Consider the following 20,876-nt stretch of genomic DNA (forward strand, 5'->3'; position numbering starts at 1 on the left):
GTATTTTGAAAATCAAGTCAACACATGTTTGTGAGATACCAATTTTGGGCGTCGCGAGGTGCTAATACCTTCCTCGCGAATCGACTCCGAACCCCAATTTTTCTCTGGACTTTCACGTAGACCTAAATTTGGCCTTCTTTTTGTTTTAAAATAATTAGGTGTCCGATCACACCTATAAAAAGGATCGGTGGCGACTCCTTTGTTAATAAAATCGAAAGTTGGTTTTCAAATGTTTAATAAATCGCCACAATTAGCAACCAAGCGAAACTAAAATTTTTTTACGTCGCCACATCCTCTTTTACGAGACTATAAAACCCTCTCGGTTGTTGCATGTAAATATCTTCCTCAAGTTCTCCATGCAAAATGCGTTTTACATCTAACCGCTCAAGCTCCAAATCATGCATGGCAACAATACCAAGCAAAGCTCGAATCGAACTATGCTTAACAACCGAGAGAACACATCTGTGAAGTCCACTCGGAATTTGATTGTAACCCTTTGCAACAAGCCTTGCTTTATATCCGGGTTCTTCAACTCCGGAGTCCCTTCTTTCTTTTAAACACCCATTTACAACGAATGACCTTTTTACCTTTAGGAAGTTTTACAAGATCCCATGTTCTGTTTTTGTGGAGTGATTCCATCTCCTCTTGCATAGCAAACATCCACTTTTTCGAGTCTTCACACTAATCGCCTCGAATAATTAAATGGCTCTTGATTAGCATCTATATCTTCACCACATTTAAAGCATAAGTAACTAGATCAACCTCGGCATACTTCTTTGGAGGTTTAATTTCTCTTCTTGTCCTGTTTTTGGCGATAGAGTATTGCGGTGAAGAAGCAACTCTATTCTCAATTTTGTCTTGGCTTGAGGAGTTGATTACGTATTAATCGATGCTCCACCGCTTTTGGTTTTCTTTATTGGAAGAGTCTTTAAGAGATAAGTTAGGTAGCATAGCGGTTTCATCAAAAACAACATCTCTCGCTAATCACAACTTTTCTATTTTCAGGACACCATAACTTATAGCCTTTTACACCACTTTATAACCAAGAAAACGCATTTAATGGATCTCGGTTCCAATTTTCCATTATCAACATGAGCATACGCAGGACACCCAAAGATCTTTAAGTCAGAATAATTAGCAGGATTACCAGTCCATACCTCTTGTGGAGTCTTTTTCTCAATGGCAACGGATGGAGATCGGTTGATCAAAAACATGCGATGAGGTCGCTTACGCCCAAAATGACTTGGTAAGTTGGCATTTGACAACATACATCGAACCTTCTCCATGATCGTTTTGTTCATTCGTTCTGTAACGTCGTTTTGCTATGGAGTATGACGAACTGTCAAGTGTCTCACGATCCTTTTTGACTTGCACAGTTTATTAAACTCATCAAAACAGGACTTTAAGCCATTGTGCATGCGGAGGTATTTTATCTGTTTTCCCGTCTGTTTTTCAATCATAATTTTTCAAGACTTAAATGTGGAAAACACATCGCTTTTCTGCTTCAGGAAGAACGCCCAAACTTTTCTGGAAAAATCATCAATAAAGGTTAGCATATAATTAGCTCCACCTCTCGAAGGCACTCGGACGCCCCCACAGATCGAATGGATATACTCCAACGTTTCCTTCGTGTTATGGATTCCTCTAGTGAATCGAACTCTCTTTGCTCCCCAAAAACACAGTGCTCACAGAAATTCGGTTTGCAAATTCCTTGCCCATTAAGAAGTCCTCTTTGCTTAATTACGCCATGCCATTCTCACTCATATGCCCTAGGCGCATATGCCAAAGTTTAGTAATATCATCATCGACAAGGAAGAGGAAGCGGCAATTGCATCACCGATATGATGAGAACCCTATAAAACATATAACTTGGCAATCTTTCTTTGCCCTTTCATCACAACAAGGACCCTTTGAAATCTTTAAAACCCACTTTCACCGTGTATCATGCCCTTTTGAATCAAGAGTACTCAACGAAATTAAATTTCTTTTCAATTCGAACATGCCGCACGTCACTAAGTGTTCGACAACTCCATCAAACATCTTAACTTTAATTGTTCCAACACTGCGATTTTACATGAAGCATTATTTCCCATCAAAACAACACCTTGAGATCTTTGTTTCATAAGTTGTAAACCAATCCCGATTGGGACTCATGTGGAAGGTGCACTGAATCAAGTATCCACTCCTCGCCACTTTAGAATCATTGATGAAGCAACTAGAAGTTCACCATCATTGTAGTCTTCTACAACATCACTTCACCGGAATTTTACATTTGTTTTCCTTTTGATTCGCACCTCCTTTTAATCTTATTTTGTAGCTTATAGCACTCAGATTTAATGTGCCCTTTCTTCTTGCGAAGTTGCAAGTTTTACCTCTGTTTGAAGATTTCGATCTACCCTTAGATTTACCACGAGGATTCCGTTCTGTGTTCTACCACGATCATCATCAACATTCGGTCTTGTCTCCCACGAACAATGAGACCCTCTCCACGAGAGTTGGGTTTAACCACAAGATGCTTCATCTTATCATACGAGGTTAAAGAATCATAAACCTCATCAAGCTGTGAGAGACTCGCGGCTATATAAAATCGTGTCTCTAAAGGTTGAATAAGGCGGGGCAACGAACAAAGTAGAATCAACCCTAGATCTTCCTTATCATCTTGAACCTCCATGGCCTCCAAGTTTGAGAGAATTTCTTTAAACAACATTAAGTGTTCGTGTATGACGCACCTTCCTCCAAACGATGAGCATAAAGACGCCGCTTCATATGCAACTTGCTTGTTAGAGTTTTCGACATACATATTTGTTCTAGCCTCTTCCATAATGCGTGGCAGTTTTCTCTTTCATCACATCCCGCAAAATTTCGTTGGACAAATGCAGATGTAATTGTGTTAATGCCTTTCGATCCTTACGCTTCTTCTCTTCATCTCATTAATGTCGAAGGCATCTTATCTATCCTAGCAGGCATCCTCTAGATCCATCGTGCAAGAAGCGCTTGCATCTTAATTTGCCACAACGCAAATCGGTGTTGCGATCCAACAATGAATTTCATACTTCAAAGACGCCATTACCGTGATCGAGATGAATAACCGGAAGCTCGATACCAATTTGTGAAAAATAAAATAGAATAAAATAAATAAAAATAAAGAACACATAAATTTTACGTGGAAACCCTTTCGGAAAAAACCACAGGCGAGAGGAGAAGAAAATTCACTATGTCGAAAAATTTTTACTCAAATACAAGAGGAATAGACTATGTCTATTTATAGGCTTGCAAAGCCATATTCTAGTAGGATTGAAACACCTTATCCTAATCAATATAAAATAGATGGAGTTTAATAAGGTTTAAAACCTTATTCTAAAATAAAATAAAAGAAGTCTAGTTCTATATGGATTTTACTTTTATTTTATTTTCCATCGTATTTTATTTAAATAAGAATTTGGGTCACTTAATTCTAACAATATTTATCAATGCTTATCAAATTACTTACCCTAAATATTTATTGTCACTCTCCGAGTATAAGACTTATTTCATTCGAATTGAATTTTAATTGGTTACAACCTGAAATGAAATATTATTATATTAGAGATTTATTATTGTTTAAATTTAAATATATTTAATTTATTATATTTTGAATTGATTTATTCTAATTCTAATCGATCAAATATGTATTATTTGTAACTTATACTAAACTTTTTGAATACGATACATTATATTCGTACCTTTTGGATTTTTTTGAAAAATTTTAAAAACAGAATATAGTGTAATCAAGTACAACCACGTATGTATGATGATGTATGAGGAATTATAAAGTTGGATTAAACTAATATTAACTACAAATAAATTAAGAATAGGAATAATTTGAACTAAAACTTACATATAATAATTGTGCGAAGGGATTCAAACTTTATTGCACAAGATCTAAGACCTTGACCTTTATCAACAATTTCGAAACTTACTTGATAGACAATTTAAATCTCTTATTCGGATCAAAATAACAATCATATTTTAATTATTTTTCGCATTCAATCCAAAATTATTCCAGATAAACGAAGAGCAAGACTGAAACATTTCTCATGCTACAAAGTTTTAATTGTTTTGTAGTAGTGGATGAACAACTGTGGAGAGCCATAGATTTTGTTTTCTAAGGATAAGCTTCGATGATGAATTGAACTGCACGTATGGGTTTAACATTGAATCGTGTAAAACCAGATTGTCGAAGAACATAGCTCCATTCCTTTAAGGTCCTCTCTTTCCCTTTATCAGTATGAGCCATCATTGCCATGTCTAGCATCAACCCCAAGAAACCTAGCTCGTCGACTTCTTTATCTTTTTCAAGAACTGCTTCAACGATTATAACCTTCCCTTTATCTTCTAGAATGGCTTCTCGACATTTTTTTAGGATTTTAATGCATTCCTCGTCGTCCCAATCATGCAATATCCACTGCAATTTGCAATGTATAGATTAATCGTATAAGACCATATAATGAAGGGAAAAAAAGTACTAACCATTAAAAACGCTGCGTCGACGTTTGGGATAGACATGAACATGTCGCCTCCTACGTTTTCAATGCTACCGAATTTTGGTGCAACGGCAACGACATGAGGGAGATCAAAGTTGATGCCTCAAATCCATGGGAATGCCTTGACTAAAAGGCTCAAAGCAGTCCCGTTACCACCACCGACATCGACCAAGCTTTTGACCCCGTCGAACACTTCTGGACATCCTTTGATTATCGCCTGCACCGTCAGTCTAGCAACGCAAGCCATGGCTTCGTTGAAGACTTCGTTATGGTAGGGGTTTGTCTCGGTGTAACTCCATAGATCTTTCCCATTTGCTGCTTCAAATGGTGAGATATTATTGCCGGTTTCAAGGACTCGAGAGTTGAGACAATGCCATGATGCTAACCAAGGAGGGCTGGACATGAACAATATGAAAGCAGCCATGGATTTTCTCCACCTTTTATCAAACAACGAGACAATGGTGTCGATGAGAAGCCTACAGTGTGTTGGTTGATGGGTTCCTGTTTGAATATTCGGTAGTGGACCATGAACCTCATAATGCGATGAAGACGCGAAGGTTCGCATCGGAGGGCAGTGGCTAGCTCGGATAATGGCATAGGGCTTCCATAGTTTTCAATAACATCGGCAATCCCAAGCTCAATGGCACATTTAACGACAGCTATTTTAGCATATCCGAACACATAATTCCAAATATCTACTTCAGCTCGAGCTTCTTCTTCTTCGATTCCACTCACTTCCATTTTTCTTTTTTCTCTTGGAAAACTTTATAATCCTATTAGCAACTCTTGAGGATGAAAAGTTTTGTTGAGGACCCCGATTTATATGAGCAAAGGGTTAGATTTTCTCTCTTAAATTTCAGAATTTTTCAAAATAAATTAAATCTAACTCACAATATCGAAATTTAGAAGAAAAAAATTGATGTGATATTGTGACATTAAATTATTGGAAAAATATAAATATCGTGTTATCATAATTTCATATAATCATGATAAATTTCTAAAATAGTATAATTATTATGATTGATTTTCGTACTAGTTAAATTAAAAATTTAATTGAGATATCATATGTAACTTGGTTCAACATTTTTTTAATATATATATTTTTATTTTTATGAATTTTTAATCAAATTTTTTAATATAATTATTTCCACCACTGATTTCCTTTTGAAAATTTTAGTTATTATCGTGATTAAAATTGCTAGATTCTCCTCAACTAATAATGGAAAATTTTTATAAATTGTATTATTGAACCTAAAAGTTTAACCATGAAGGAGTGATTGAATGACATTGAATAAAAATAAAAATAAAAGCTTAATATATTGATTGGCCTATGAATTAACAACTTTTCTCACATTAGTCCTTAGATATTTCTTTAGATTATATTATTCTCTAAATTTGGCAACCATTACATACACCGGTCTTTAAGGTTAAGGGCGGGTTTGGATAAGCAGTGCATTTACCTACGATTAGTGTAAAAACAGTAGTGGCAATGAGATTAGATACTGTAGTGATATTGTAGTGTGAGACAAAAAGTAAACTACAGCACTCAATCATCCATCCAAACCCACCCTAACACCATTTACTTTTTAAAAATTTTGGTGACGTGGACTAATATCGTTGTGACACGGGCTATATATATAAATATATATATATATATATATATTCAACTCTCTTTATAACAATCACTCATTATAACACAACATTTCGCTATAACAATCAAATTTTTATCAAAATTAATTTTTATGTTTTATTTTAACTTTCTATAACAGTTTTTCACTTACAACAACAATAGTTATAATTATGAAGTACATCCTTTATTAAATCGGTTCTTTATAACAACATATTGCTTAAAATTTTAAGTAAAACTATAACTATTCATATAAGCAAACCTATTACTTATAATTTATTAAATAAAAATAATTTTAATTAAAATATTATTTTTAATAAAATGTTTAAATTTAAATAAAGAATATTAATCATATTTTTATTAAATGAAAATAATCTTCAATAAATAAAATCGATTCATAAATTTTAAAAGTTACAATTATGAATGGTGATTAAATTTATATAGTAGAGTAGAGCCAAACCCATAATTTAACGAGCCGACCCCCTCTATTACTTTTTTTTGTCTATTATTATTTAATACATATTTAATTATTATTCAAAATTAACTTTTCATTTAAAATATGATGTGATATTTTTAAGTGACGTGTAATGTTCATTCGATTCATTGCATCTTAAAAACTTGATTTGACTCATTAATCGATAAATAAAGTATGAAATCGGATTGAATTAAAAATATTTTTTTTGAGTTTTATATCTAAGTATAAATGTCTTTCTTTATTCTTGACCCAAGGTTATCATTCTAAATTGTTGGTCTACAAAGCTGACAAGCGACCAACTCTTAGCTTGACATTGTAGTAAGTTTGGTTGGCGAAGCTAGAATAAATATTTAGGGGGAGTCGGATAAAATTTTAATTTTTTATAGTTTATATTTTTATAATTTGTAAAGGATTAAATCAAATTTTTATAATTTTAGGGCGACAAAGTGTAATTTTACCTTTATTAATTTAAAATTTTTAAAAAATTTTAAGGGCCAAAAGAGCAAATTAACATTTTAGGGGGGGTTGGGGCCCATGCCAGCCCCCTGGCTTCACCCCTAGTTGACTTCTGCTAATTTAAGTATTGAAGAGTGTCACGGAATAAAAATTTCTGTAATACTCCTTACCCGTATTCATTGCCGGAATAGGGTATGCGGCATTACCGGAGTTTGCGAATTAAAATTTTTTTCTCAATATAGCCCCTTTATAGATATCTAACCTTCCCTGCAATATTAAACCGAGACCAATCCACATCAACCAATCCAATTCAACATATTTTCAAGATAGATTCATGCATTTTTATAAGATAACCTCGTCACATACCAAAACCAAGATTTGTTAGCCATACCAATGGCTGACCTTACATTCATATCACATTAATATTTACTTTATTAGCTTATACATGCCATTGATTTCCAAAATAAAGTTTCTTGATATACCGAATCTTGAAGTTGATAGTGTGATGTGTCTCCAACCAAATCCGACCTCCGAGTTCTTAACACTACAAAATAGGGAAAAAGGAAATACGGTAAGCACTTTGTGCTTAGTAAGCTCATGTAACAAGAATTATACTTGCCTAATATTTTCAATACAATATAATAAACATTCAAATATCCATTCAATGCTTATTACCCTAACATGCACAAACTCAACATTCAAGTTAGTACAATAATTTCCATGTGTCAATAATATATATATCATGATTGATGAGCTCATCGATACCATGATTTCCATTCGCTTGTTATTTTTCCATATTTATCTCGTTGAATTTCTCAAAATTTCGATGGATTTTCAGAGGTACACTTTTAGTGTACATTTCCGGGTCCGCCAATTCATATTCATGTGCACACATTTCCATTTCAGAGAGCACACTCCCGCGAACCTCATCTTTACAACGGGATTACCAGTCCAGGCTAAATCCCCTGTAATATAAACTTATAGAGTATTGTTGGGATTACCAGTCCAGGCTAAATCACCTACAACGACAATTACTCTAATGAGCTTGGATCTGAATTATCAGTCCAGGCTAAATTCAGACCCTAATTCGGATTACCCGTCCGAGCTAAATCTATTTTCCACATATTCTTCGGGAGGGCTATATCAGAATAGGATCACCCGTCCGGACTAGATCTTTTTTACCATCAATTCCTTTTCAGAGATCCATCGAAATTTCCTTTCATTCAACCGGGATTTCTTCCCCTTTTTATCAAATATATCAATGTTTCATCAATTTTCATACAATGAACATTAAAATCATATTCACATCAATAACATACATTTCAAGCATTTAATAATATAATTCAAGTTACACGAATTTACCTCGATACTTGTTCGTATACACAAATCTACTGATCCTGAACTTTTTCTTTTCCTCGACCTAGCTTCGTATTTTAATTTTCTGGATCTAAATAAATAAATTTAATTATCAATTTAATACATTTCAACATTCTCTATAATTCAACTATTATTTATAGTTCATTCAAAGTTGTCTACTTGAGTCATAGTCACTAAATTATTTTTTTAATGAGCTAAAAAACTTAAAATTAGGATACGTTAATTTTTCCTGAAACTAGACTCACATATCTTCTTACCATAAAATTTTCAGAATTTTTGGTTTAGCCAATAAGTACAGTTTATTCTTTAAAGTCACCCCTGTTCTGCTGTCTGACAGTTCTGACCCTTCTTTACTAAAAATTAATTATCTATTCATACAGAATTCAAATGATGTTCTTGTTTGTTTTTATTAAAAATAGACTCAATAAGGAATCCATACATATAAATTGTGAGTCCTAATTATTTTTACACAATTTATGGTGAATTTATAAAGTTAGAATAGGGGATCCAGAAATTTCTCTGACCCTATTTCACCAAAACGTAAATATCTCATAAATAAAACTCTTTTACCTATTTTGTTTCTTCCACATGAAAATAGGTTCATTAAGATTCAATTACATATTTTATTCATCATCTAATTCTATATATACTATTTTTAGTGATTTTTCAAACTCACGTAACTGTTGCTGTGTGATTCTATTTTATAGCCAGTTTCACTATTTTATGGATTTCCATAGATTAGTTAGCACATAAAGCATACGTGTTATCAAATATAATATTGATTAGCCACTCCAATAGCTAATCATTCTCAAAAATTTCCATACCATCCATGAGCCATATCATAAGATTATATACACAAAATGATTATAATGCTATACATGCCATATTCCCAAAATATATAAGTCATTATACCGAAATAGTTTGTTGATAGTGTGAGCGCGCCTTCGACTATTCCCGATCTCCTAGCCAGCTTGACAAAACTACAAATAATATAGAGGAGGAAGTAAGCATAATTGCTTAGTAAGTTCACATGTAAATAGCAAGTAACATAACCATGCAATAATACGAAACCTACATTTGCATAAAACCACCAAAGCATTCATATCATATTTCTCATTCATGATCCTACCATATTATTGTTATATTGAAGTCTCAACCCGAAGGTTAAGTACATATCTGTACAAATTTCTCATTCACCACACTTACTAACATGTCACCTTCGTTTTAGGTACTCACCTTATCCATTTAAGATTGAACACATCGGAATATGATTCGAATACACAGATTTCATGCACATAAGTGTCATACCCGTAGTTAGACAAACTCAATAGCCTGCAGAAATTATGTAGCCAAGCTACCATGTAACCCGCCCATAAGTGAACTCGGACTCAACTCAACGAGTTCGGATGCCTAGTTACATCTCACGAACTTGGACTCAACTCAACTAGCTCGAAACTCAAATATCTTAATGACATGTCACTTGTATTCTAATCTATTCCCAAGGTTCAAACGGGCTTTTTCCTCGATCACACATATTTTCCGTCTTCAACGGAATATCGAAACCAATACTCGGTAGCAATTCATATTTAACAAGTAGCACACATAATTTGCATATTACTCAATAATAACCACAAAGCATAATATTTCATCATATTAATCATCATATCATATAAATAACATTAAATTACTTAAAATGACAATTATGTTTCCTACATTTACACCTAAACTTACCTCGGTACAAAATAAAGAAATTTTGCAATTTAGTCCATAATCTTTTCCTTTCCCCGATTAAGGTCGATTCCACGTCTTTCTTGGTCTAAAATAACACATTTAGCTGATTTAATACTCAAATTTATCAAAATAGTCCTTAAATCTAAATTTTGCAAAGTTACAATTTTGCCCCTAAACTTTTGCATATTTACACTTTTGCCCCAAAGCTAAAAAATTATTTTTTTCCCAAAATTATTATGTTTTATGACATGCTGATCATTTTTCCCTTCTATGGAAACATCAAATTCTCACTCTAACATATAGTTATAAACATTAGGTATTTTTACCGATAATGTCATTTTACTCGTTTTCACGTAAAATCGTTTAGCAAAGTGGTTTAACACAATTTAAAGCTTCATATTATACTATAAAACATCAAAACAAACGCATTTCACCTATGGGTATTTTTCTAAATATAAACCTTAGGTTAAATTATTGCTAGAATAAGTTAAATCAAGTTACCGGGACTCCAAAAACGCAAAGAACATTAAAAACGGGGCTTGGAATCACTTACTATGGAGCTTGAAACAAACCCTAGCTATGAAGAACCCTTGAAATTTCATCCTAATGAAGAAGATGGACATATTTTGCCATCTTTTTCCTTTTTTTAGTCTTTTAATTACCAAATGACTAAAATACCCTTCATTAAAAACTTTGGTTATTTCTACTTATGTATGTCCACTTTTGTCCATGAAAACCTAATGGTTTAATTCCCATTTAAGTACCTCTACTTCAATTATGCTCTTCAATTAAATCCTTTAACATCTAAAACTCATATTTATCAACTTTTGCAATTAAGTCCTAATAGGCAAATTAGACATGCAATTCATGAAATTTTCTATCGATATTCTAACACATGTATCTAATCACTCAATAAATTATAAAAATTAATCGGAATAAATTTTTCTACTTCAGAATTGTGGTTTCGAAAGCACTATTCTGTTTAGGCCCTAATTCGGGATATCACAATTTCGATGTCCTAAAATTTATTAAATTAAAGTACACAGAATAAATCTAAAGTTTTCACAAAATATATAGTCTAATATCATGATTTAAAGATAGATTTAAGTAACTTAAAAAGAAAAGGAGAATAAATAGAGCATAAAATAATTGCTAACATGTGAGAGAAAGCCTAAATTTCATTAAATTATGATTAAGTTTTCGTTTTGATCACTTAATTAAAATAACTTACAATTTGGTTACTAAATTATTCAAAAGTTTTTATTGAAGTCACTGAGCTATTAAAATCGATGATATATGGCTTTTTATGTTTGCATTGCCTACACCAATCGAAAACTCTCTTTCCTCTTCTCTTCTACAGTTTAGTCTTTTTCATGAAACAACTTTTGGACATCATGAATATGAGAACCAAAATTCAAACAGTTTTTTTTCTCTGATCTCCGACGTTGGCTGTCAAATCGACTTAGATCTAAGATATGTTTTACTACTCGTCAATGGGTATTGATCCACCATATCGATCGTTAAATCATCGCTTGGAGCTCGCTAGCAGAACTTAAAAAAAAAAAAAACTTAACAGCCTATTGACTTAAATAAAAACTTTTAAATAACTCAGTGACTTAAATGAAAACTTTCAAATAGTTCAGTGACCGAATTGTAACTTTTTTTAGTTAAGTGACCAAAATGAAAAGTTAACCATAGTTTAGTGACTAATAGTTTAGCTTACCCTACTTTAATTTGGTCAATTTTAGTACATCTTTTTTGAAGTTTGAACTTCAGATCGAATTGCAAACTATAGTAGTTAAATTCATTATGTCAAATTCTGCTATTAGTTTTGTACTATACGTAAGTTTTGGATTTAGTCTCAATTCTCCAATTTGATCATTTTAATCATTATACCTTTCTTATTTTGAAATTCTAATCATGATTCATATGGTATTTGGTATAACATTAGACATGCGATAATATGTTTGTCGTATAGAATTTTGGAAATGTCGAAATTTAACAACTAAAATTTTAAAATTCAAAAAGTAAAAGGACTTAAAATGATCAAATTAGAGTAAAAAGGCTAAATTTACAAGTTACATATATTATAGGGACTAATAGGTGGAATTTGACCAAAATCATGTTTTTAACAAAAAGGACAACTTTCTGAATTTAAAAGGTTACAATGTGAAGTTAGATTCAGTCTTGTATTTGAAAATTTAACAAATTAAGTCCTCCTACTTTTATAATTTAAATTTCACAATCTAATCATTAACATTGTTAGTATTTTTTGTCAAAATTTGTCAACTTGGCATATTAGGCTACCCTAATATGATGTGGTATATGATTGACAAAAAAATAAACATATTAAATTGAAAACTTCTAACATAAATTACCAACAACGATAATAATTGGACTCATATTTTTTAAATTGGAAAAAAAAGTAGTAGGATTGAATTTTTAACTTTTAAAGTAGAGGGACTAAATCTCATATTCTGTAAAGTGCAAGGACTAATATCACATTTTAACCAATTAAAAACTAAATTTGGCCCAACCCAAAAGCCCATCTGATTACGACCCTTTCTACTTCTACCATGGTACATAAGGCTATTTCTACAGTGTTCCTGCTAATATTCCATCAGTTTCTCGGGAAAATCTACTATGGCAGATTGGACCCAACTCCCCAAGGAACTACTAGAACTTATCTCCAAACGCCTAGGAACCCACTATGACGTCATCCGTTTCCGTTCCGTTTGCTCCACCTGGCGCTCCGCCGTTACTGCCCCCAACCGCTGCCGCAACCGCTTCGCTCCCCGTTTCCCGCTTCTCCCTATTTCCTCCCAATTCTCCCTCTCAAAGCGCTCCGTATTCCTCCTCGGATCACCCACAACTAGAACCCAAACAAACGCTTGGAGCCCCTCCTCGTGGGTAATCAAAATCGAAGAAGATCCGATGAACGGCAGAGTCCAGCTTTTGAACCCTCTCTCAAGGTCTCGTTTCGATTCTCTCCCTGATAATTTCCCCAAACCTTTAAATTTGTTGGATTTTAGGGTTCTTGAATTGGGTGAAGAATATGTGCTTCATTATTTAACTCATCACAGTGTGGGCAACTTGTACATGGAAAAAGTTGTCCTGTCTTGTTTAGAAGATAATGTTAATGATTTCATTATACTTACAATTCATGTTTCTGGGAAATTAGCAATGTTTAAATCTAGTGTTAAGAAATGGGCTATAATTCAAGACATGCCATCTCCTTTTGACGATGTGATATTATATAAAGGGAATTTTTATGCTGTTGATAATACTGGTAGGACTGTGGTTGTGGGATTGGATTTCGAGACAAATTTGATTGCTATGCCTGTTTTTGGTGGTGATAAGAAGTTTTTGGTTGATTCAAAGGGTGAGTTATTGTTGGTTGATATGTATTTGAGTATTGAATCTGAGCCCGGTTCATCTTCTTCTTCGGCCGGTTTCGGGCTCGTCGAGGAGTATTTTGAAAACCTTGCTTTGTATATGAACGAGAGGACGGTTAAGTTTAAGGTTTTTAAGTTGGATGATGTTGGTAAGCAGTGGGTTGAAGCTAAGGATTTGGACAATCGCGTGTTATTTTTAGGTGATGGTTGCACCTTTTCTGCTTCAATAGAAGATTTATCCGTGTGTAGAGGGAATTGCATAATCTATGTGGATAATTTCTTCTATTCACTCGGGGAAGAAGATGGAGCGTCGGAGCATTGTGATATAGGTGTATTCGATTTGGAAAGCGGTTCTATAGGACCATTAACAAAGTTTCCTCAATTTTCCGAGCTATTCTGGCCACCACCTCATTGGATTTCATCCACAACAGCATCGGATGTAAGTATTTTTGTTTTGCAGTGTTGAACTTTGGGTCGAGTTTTTATTTATATATAGTTCTGTATACTGTTGCAATAGCCATGAAGATCTTTAAGCATCAGAATCCTTAAGTAGAATCACGTAAAAAACTGGTGAAACTCCCTGGAAAGCTTTTTGAGTCGTGTTTTTTATGTGAGATACCGGTTCTATGGTTGATAGTGGAGGAAAACATATGCTTAATGGTATAGGCATGCTAGCTTCAAACTATGTCTTGAAATGCTATGCATCTAATGTTATCTTACTGAAAATGCCAAAGAGAAGTCTAAATCGAATGCAGATCTCTTTCATATGTCTCCCAGTACATTCTAACGGTTTAGAATTGTTTATGTTGATTTGTAGTTCCGATTTGGACAATTCCGTTAAGCGCTCTGTCCATGAGCCTGCCATTTTATATTTACTTCTTGTAAGTAGTAGTCCTGCAATAAATTTGTGCTATTTACTGCAATTTTGTTGGTAAAAGTCATGGAGCCCCTGAACTAGGAGTTATATTGCATTTTACCCCTCGACTAAAAAATGGGCAAATTAATCATTGTACGTTAGATCGAAGAGCAAATTGGTCCTTTATGTTACAAATTTCATCAATTTGTACTGTTAAAAACTGACTTGATTGACGAAATAACTAGGCAGTAACTCGTGGCCATGCTAATGTATGGAGACCAGTTTTTAACAGAAAAAATGGATGGGATTTTAAGCAGAAAGACTAGTTTGTTCTTTGATCTAATGTATAGAGAGTAATTTGTTCATTTTTCGAGTAGAGGAGGCAAAATGCAATTGGACATTTTAGTATACGGGCCTCTATGGTACTTTTACCCTATTTTCGTTCAATTAAGTCATATTTGTAACAGCATCTTAAAAGCTGGTTTGGTGAATGCTATAGGCACAAATAAACGTCGGAGAATCAGCCTAGCCTATATGATCGGGTTGTATATGGCTGATTGTCTACCTATGGTTATCGGAGAATCAGCCTAGTGTAGTACGTGTCGTACTTCTGCTTCATCATTGGGCTGTATATGGCTGATTATCTACCTATTGTTGTTCTTTGTATATACTATCCAACTGAAGCAGCTATCATACTGATCTTTTGGGAATTCAATCATAAATTTATACTTTGCTCGGATTCTTTTTTTTTTTCTGGAAATACTCGTGTGTTCAATCTTGAAGTACCCATGTTGAAGTATATTTGGACATGTGTACAGGGGATATGATCATATGGACTCTTCCAAGGAAATCTTGGAAAAATTGAACATACTTTGGTTAATAATTTCAGTTGCCAATTCAGGCTTCCCTTTTTCAACTATTGTTGTGGCCATGATATGATAATCTTGGAGTTTAATATAATTGTCCATATTTTTATGGAAACAAGTATAAAGTTCGACATCCAAAGCATTTTCATTTGTTCTCAAGTACAGGATCCTTCGAATAGACTTAATTTTTTTATTGGAGTTTAATGATAATCTTGGAAAGTTTTTTTATTTATAATTAATGTTTTGATGATATTTTTAATTATTTTTATTTTTAATTAATGTTTTTTAAAATATTTTATCTATAAAATCAAATAATTATTAAAAATATCATCAAAACATTAATTAAAAAAACTTGAAACAATATGAGATAAAAAATACATTAATATGTTTATAAAAATAATGAAACCTCAAATTCAAGGATGTAATCATATAATCATAATTATCTAATCATTTAACGAAATGAGCTAATATGTTAAAAATATTAATTAAAATAAAAATTTGAAGCAACATAAAATAAAAAATACAAATATGAGTAATAAAAGAATCAAACTTGAGACTCAAGAATATAATTACAACTATATAACCATCTAACAAAAACATTAACATTATTTAACCAACTAGCCAAAGCTAAAAGCACATTTAATTCACTGAAAATGCATCCAGTTTTCCCATAATATCCACTAAAAATGCATCCAGTTTTTACAAAATCAGCCTAATCTAATAAATTTTGTAAAATTAACAAATAATTATGATTAAAATCAACATTTTTGAATAATTCACCCAAGCTTTTAATCATTATTCCAAGGTGTAATAATAGTTTTATTTCATATTTTTTCTTTCATCCACATTGTCACATGTTCTAATATCTATAATCCATAAAATTTAAATACCAATATTAGATAAAATTTTAAACTGTTCTGTGTTTCTCAAAAAAAAATTCAAAACTGAATTAGTCAAGATAAAATTAATCAGAGTTTAAGAAAAAAAACTATATTCCATCTCATAGATTTATACATACATATATCATGAATTCGGTCAAATGCCCTCTTAAAATAGAAAAGTATAAAATTAAAAATTCATATAGTAAAATTACAATTTATCTATCTTAAAATAATAAAATTTTAATTTTGTCCTTCTAAAAGCTATAAAGCTATAATCTAATGTAATGGTGAAATTATATTTTAACTCTTATAAAAACATATAACATAATTTCGACCACCAAAAAATTTCTAGCTTCATCGCTACATATATCATCATCTAGTAAAACTTGAACGATAAACAAGGTACATAAACAAAATCAACCAAGTAGATCAAAAAGGAGAACATTTGATGTATTGTAAGTGCATAAGTTACATACACCATCAATGAATAATAACATGACATATTATCATCAAATAAAACAAAAAAAATAGTGAAGGACCTATAAACAAATATTAATAACTTTATTTAAACAAAATTAAATAATAATTAATTATAAATAAATCTTTTAACATCCTAAACCCTTAACCCAATATCTTAAAGGGAAATTATTAATATTTATTTATAACAAGTACCATTAAAGTTAATTATATTTAAATAAAATGCTTAGTATTTATTTACAAGTCAGTGAGGAATTAAATATTATTCCTAGAAAATAATAAACTAAAATAGGGCCTCATTAGTTAAATTGTACAAAGTAAGAATCAAGGTTTTTTGCCGATTGAGTTTTAGTTTGATTGGCATGAACATTATTGTTAATGTAGAATGACATAGGTTTAAGTGCACTCAAACATATCCTCATATTTAAGAACAGATATGATCGAACCTATAATGATATTTGTTAAAAAATTTATGATTTTTTAATTAATAATTTTTCTGGATAATATTTTTTAAAAAATTATTCTGGATAATATGTTTTTAGATAACTTTTAAAGAGGAAAAAATTATCAAACAAGATAACATTAATTAAAAGATCATGACTAACTAAATAATCCCATAATTGTAAACTTTGATTTCAATATACATATAATCTACATATTTAAGATCATAGAGAAAAATAAAACCAAGAAAAAGATGCATGCAGATAGTGATTCAGATGGAACGAGCATTGATGTGTCATGGGCAACAAGGTCACCATCGAGAAGACCATTTTACTATGTTCAAAGCCCTTCCAACCCTGACGTTGAAAAAATTTCATATGGTTCAAGCCCTATGGCATCACAAACTTACAATAATTATCATTACCACCAATGCTCTTCCTTTAACCATTCTAGTGAGTCATCCACATCGATGTTCTCGGTTTCCGGTAACATCCCGAGGACTCTTTCGGGTTGGAAGCACGAACAGATTGGTCATGGTGACGATGATAATGACGAGGAGGACGATGATGGCCGCAGCAATAGTAATAATGTGAGGCTTCTTTATGTTTTTTGCCTCGTTTTAGTGTTGCTTGTGGTGTTTGCTGTGGTGGTTTTGATTAGGTGGGATGCTAGCAAGAGATATGAGCCTGAAATCTTCGTTAAGGTATGTTCTTTTTTAATTTTCTTTTATTAAGGTTTTGGTCGAAACTGGATTACACCATGAATTTTATTTTTTTATTTTTAAATGTTTTTAAATTTTATTAATAATTTATTCTATTGAAAATAACCAATCGAAAACTGGTGATTGATTAGTTTGATTACGGTTTTTGAAAACTTTGTATTGAAAACAATAATTTTTTCTTCTATGGGAGGCAACTTGAAACTTAATTATCGAATTGTCTTAGGCTTTTTTACCGAATTAGGTTGCGTTGAGTTCATGTATAACATTAACATTATGTGTAATTGTGTGGTTCAATTCGAAATGTGAAACTCAAAATTTTATTTAAAATTTGATCATATTTGTAAATAATTGGTCTGATCATATCTGTTATTTTTGACATAAATGTCTAGAACTACCCATATTTCATGTTAATCGAATTAAGACTCCATCGACAAATAGTCCATTTTAGATTTATACAAATAACTACAATTTGATCCTTAGGCAGGTATAAATAAGAATAGGTAATTAAATTATGAGAGTTACTTTAAACGCTTAGACAACCATAAATAGTACTTCTAAACATTTTCAAGTTTTGAATGTTGAAACTCAACTATGAATCGTAATTTAAATAAATTAAATTTTTTTGTCCAAGTTCAATTTCGGATCTATTCTCTAAACTATATTTAGTGGCTATTGGCAGCACATAGTGTTTGAGAACTTGTATTATCAGGCAGGAAATGATGAATCAGGGGTGCCAACAGATATGCTTTCACTTAATTCGACGGTCACGATTTCATACAGAAATCTAGCTGTTTCCTACGCCTTCCAGATCACCTCTACCCCTTTAGAGCTTCACCATTTCCAGCTCAAACTTGCTTCTGGAAAGGTAAAAACTGTTTCTATAATCCCTTGTTTATGGTATAAAATATCAAATAGCAGTAAAAAATGGAGGGTTAAAAAGCTTAATTCAGGTTAAACTGCTGAAAGGGTAAGACTTGGGCTTAATTGTGGTTTTAGCCCCTCAATTATATTGAAATTTGGTATTTTCCCTCTAACTTGCCATAGTTGGTCTCTTTTTCTTTTATAATATTTATTGATAGGTTCAAATTGATAACAATTTTAACTATTGTGGTAAATACGTTAATAATATTAGCTGTTAACAGATAATGGTGTTACGAATAGAATTGAATTATAAATTTTAAATAGGTCAAAATATAATTTAATGATTAAACTAACTTAAAGTTTTATAATTTATAATACTAAGCAGGGATTATAATTGAACTATAAATTTTGGAAAGTGCAATTTTACCATTTTGAGAGGCTAAGGCCTGATGATTTTAATTAGGATAAATTTTAAAATTAGACATAATTTTTTATTCAATGTGCAACTTGATATATAAAACTTTGATTGTGGTTCAAATATATACATGAAACTTTAATTTTGATTGCCCATATACATTTTTATATTAGATAAATATAATTATTTGTATATGTAATATATAAACACTAAATGATAATATATCAATAATTATATTAATAATTTGTGAGAACTAGATCCAATCAAAATTTCATATACAAAATCGTACATTAAAACAAAGTTAATGTATAGTTTTGAGATTCATCCCGTTTTATCTAAAACGTTACTAGTATTACTAATAATGTTATAAATTTAGCGATACCTAACAATGAGAAATTAAAGCAGAAAGATTAAAACGGTTTAGGGTTTAGGTTTTAGGGTTTAGAGTTATGTATTGTTTAATATCTAACAAGCTTGCCATTGGTGAATTAAAATAGATGGAGGAGTTCACTCAACCAAGAAAGAGTGAGCGGATAGTGAAGACAATTGTGGCAGGGCATCAAGTTCCATTGTATGGTGGGATACCGGTTCTTGTGGACACTAGACCGCACCTGAACCGGATCTCAGTGCCTTTGAACCTGACTTTCATGGTGAAATCAAGAACTTACATTTTGGGCACAATGGTGAAAACCAAGTTCTATGGTGGATTCATATGCTCTTTCACATTCAAAGGAAATAAACTTGGGGAATCCTTTAATCTTACGGATTCATGTATTTATCAGTGAAAATTTGCTCTTACAATAGTTTACAAGATTCAAGACCATATATGTTTTTGCAAATTAGTCAATTTTTTACTTTGAATTCGAAAAATTAGATCGGATTAATCTGGATTTTGACTTGATTTGATTATGAAAAGTCAAGTATCTAAATAGGGACGAAGCTAGAAATTTATTTTTTAGGGATCGGAATTAAAATTATATACAAAATTAAAATTTTATTAATTAAGGGTGTTCACCCTCTATTTTTTATTTATTTTCATTTTGGCAACTTATACTTCTATATTATTGAATGTGTCTCAAAATCTGAAAAATTCGTAAAGGGGTCATTTTTAGATCCAGAATGAATAGATTCAAGAAATAAGAGAATTAAGGATATCCATTAGAAAAACTAATCCAATCCATAAAGATGTATCGGAAAATACAATATTTTTGTTACTCGACCAACCATCAGGAGAAGTAAATACAACAGGCCTTTAACCGCTTTTATTTGTACATGGGGTCGAGGGTGATTTTTTTATTTCACGTTCATAAATAGGCATGCTAGATTATGCATTCATCTATCTATATATATACAGATAAATAAATGACCTATAGGTTGTGTGACCTGGGTTTGAGTCGTGCTAGTCGTGTTGGTTGTTCGAACTTTACCCTGTTATTGTAATTCAAAAAATATATACATTTTTAGAGCAAAAATTATAATTTTTTCATTTTAGGAGAGATTAAGGGTAAGTTTAGATGGACGGTATGTTTACTTGCGATTAGTATAAAAATAATTGTAACAGTGAAATTAAATATTATAATAACATTATAACGTGAGACAAAAAATAAATTAAATGTACTGCACTGCACTCCATTATCTATCCAAATTCATAATAAATTGAGTCGTTGTATCTAATCTTGTCCAAATCAAAAATGACTCAGAATAACAAACTATTAAAACCGAAATGATGTCACCCAAAATGACTTGAAGTCGCTTGTAAGTTGTAATGACACTG

At 31.9% G+C, this 20,876-nt stretch overlaps 2 protein-coding genes and 1 pseudogene across 4 annotated transcripts; 2 read left to right on the forward strand and 1 right to left on the reverse strand.

The window, feature by feature from the left end:
* Window positions 1-4,144: 4,144 nt before the first annotated feature.
* Window positions 4,145-5,264, reverse strand: LOC108460055 (acetylserotonin O-methyltransferase-like; annotated as a pseudogene).
* Window positions 5,265-12,792: 7,528 nt separating this feature from the next.
* On the forward strand, window positions 12,793-15,356 carry LOC108457786 (F-box protein SKIP23-like). 3 transcript variants are annotated; one of them, XM_017756928.2, is made up of 3 exons: window positions 12,793-14,023; window positions 14,402-14,465; window positions 14,940-15,200. In XM_017756928.2, exons 1-2 carry the CDS (start codon window positions 12,833-12,835, stop codon window positions 14,423-14,425), a joined length of 1,215 nt encoding a protein of 404 aa, XP_017612417.1. In that variant the 5' UTR covers window positions 12,793-12,832; the 3' UTR covers window positions 14,426-14,465; window positions 14,940-15,200. The 3 variants fall into 3 exon arrangements, with proteins under 3 accessions (XP_017612417.1, XP_052882545.1, XP_017612416.1); XM_053026585.1 differs by lacking the exons at window positions 14,402-14,465; window positions 14,940-15,200 and adding an exon at window positions 15,259-15,356; XM_017756927.2 differs by lacking the exon at window positions 14,402-14,465.
* Window positions 15,357-17,358: 2,002 nt separating this feature from the next.
* LOC108458961 (uncharacterized) lies at window positions 17,359-19,887 on the forward strand. Its single transcript, XM_017758345.1, has 3 exons — window positions 17,359-17,808; window positions 18,506-18,691; window positions 19,600-19,887. The coding sequence occupies exons 1-3, from the start codon at window positions 17,359-17,361 to the stop codon at window positions 19,885-19,887; spliced, it is 924 nt and encodes a 307-aa protein (XP_017613834.1).
* The last annotated feature ends 989 nt before the right edge of the window (window positions 19,888-20,876 follow it).

This window comes from Gossypium arboreum, chromosome 4 (assembly GCF_025698485.1).
Source record: "Gossypium arboreum isolate Shixiya-1 chromosome 4, ASM2569848v2, whole genome shotgun sequence".
Taxonomy (NCBI): domain Eukaryota; kingdom Viridiplantae; phylum Streptophyta; class Magnoliopsida; order Malvales; family Malvaceae; genus Gossypium; species Gossypium arboreum.

What these genes read in the sequence shown, in the direction of transcription:
- LOC108457786 (XM_017756927.2), top strand. Translation starts at nt 12,833, where the DNA reads ATGGCAGATTGGACCCAACTCCCCAAGGAACTACTAGAACTTATCTCC. An exon ending in CATCCACAACAGCATCGGAT is followed by an intron (nt 14,024 to 14,939) that starts GTAAGTATTTTT and finishes TGAATGCTATAG; the next exon opens with GCACAAATAAACGTCGGAGA.
- LOC108458961 (XM_017758345.1), top strand. Translation starts at nt 17,359, where the DNA reads ATGCATGCAGATAGTGATTCAGATGGAACGAGCATTGATGTGTCATGG. An exon ending in AGCCTGAAATCTTCGTTAAG is followed by an intron (nt 17,809 to 18,505) that starts GTATGTTCTTTT and finishes GGCTATTGGCAG; the next exon opens with CACATAGTGTTTGAGAACTT. An exon ending in TCAAACTTGCTTCTGGAAAG is followed by an intron (nt 18,692 to 19,599) that starts GTAAAAACTGTT and finishes GAATTAAAATAG; the next exon opens with ATGGAGGAGTTCACTCAACC.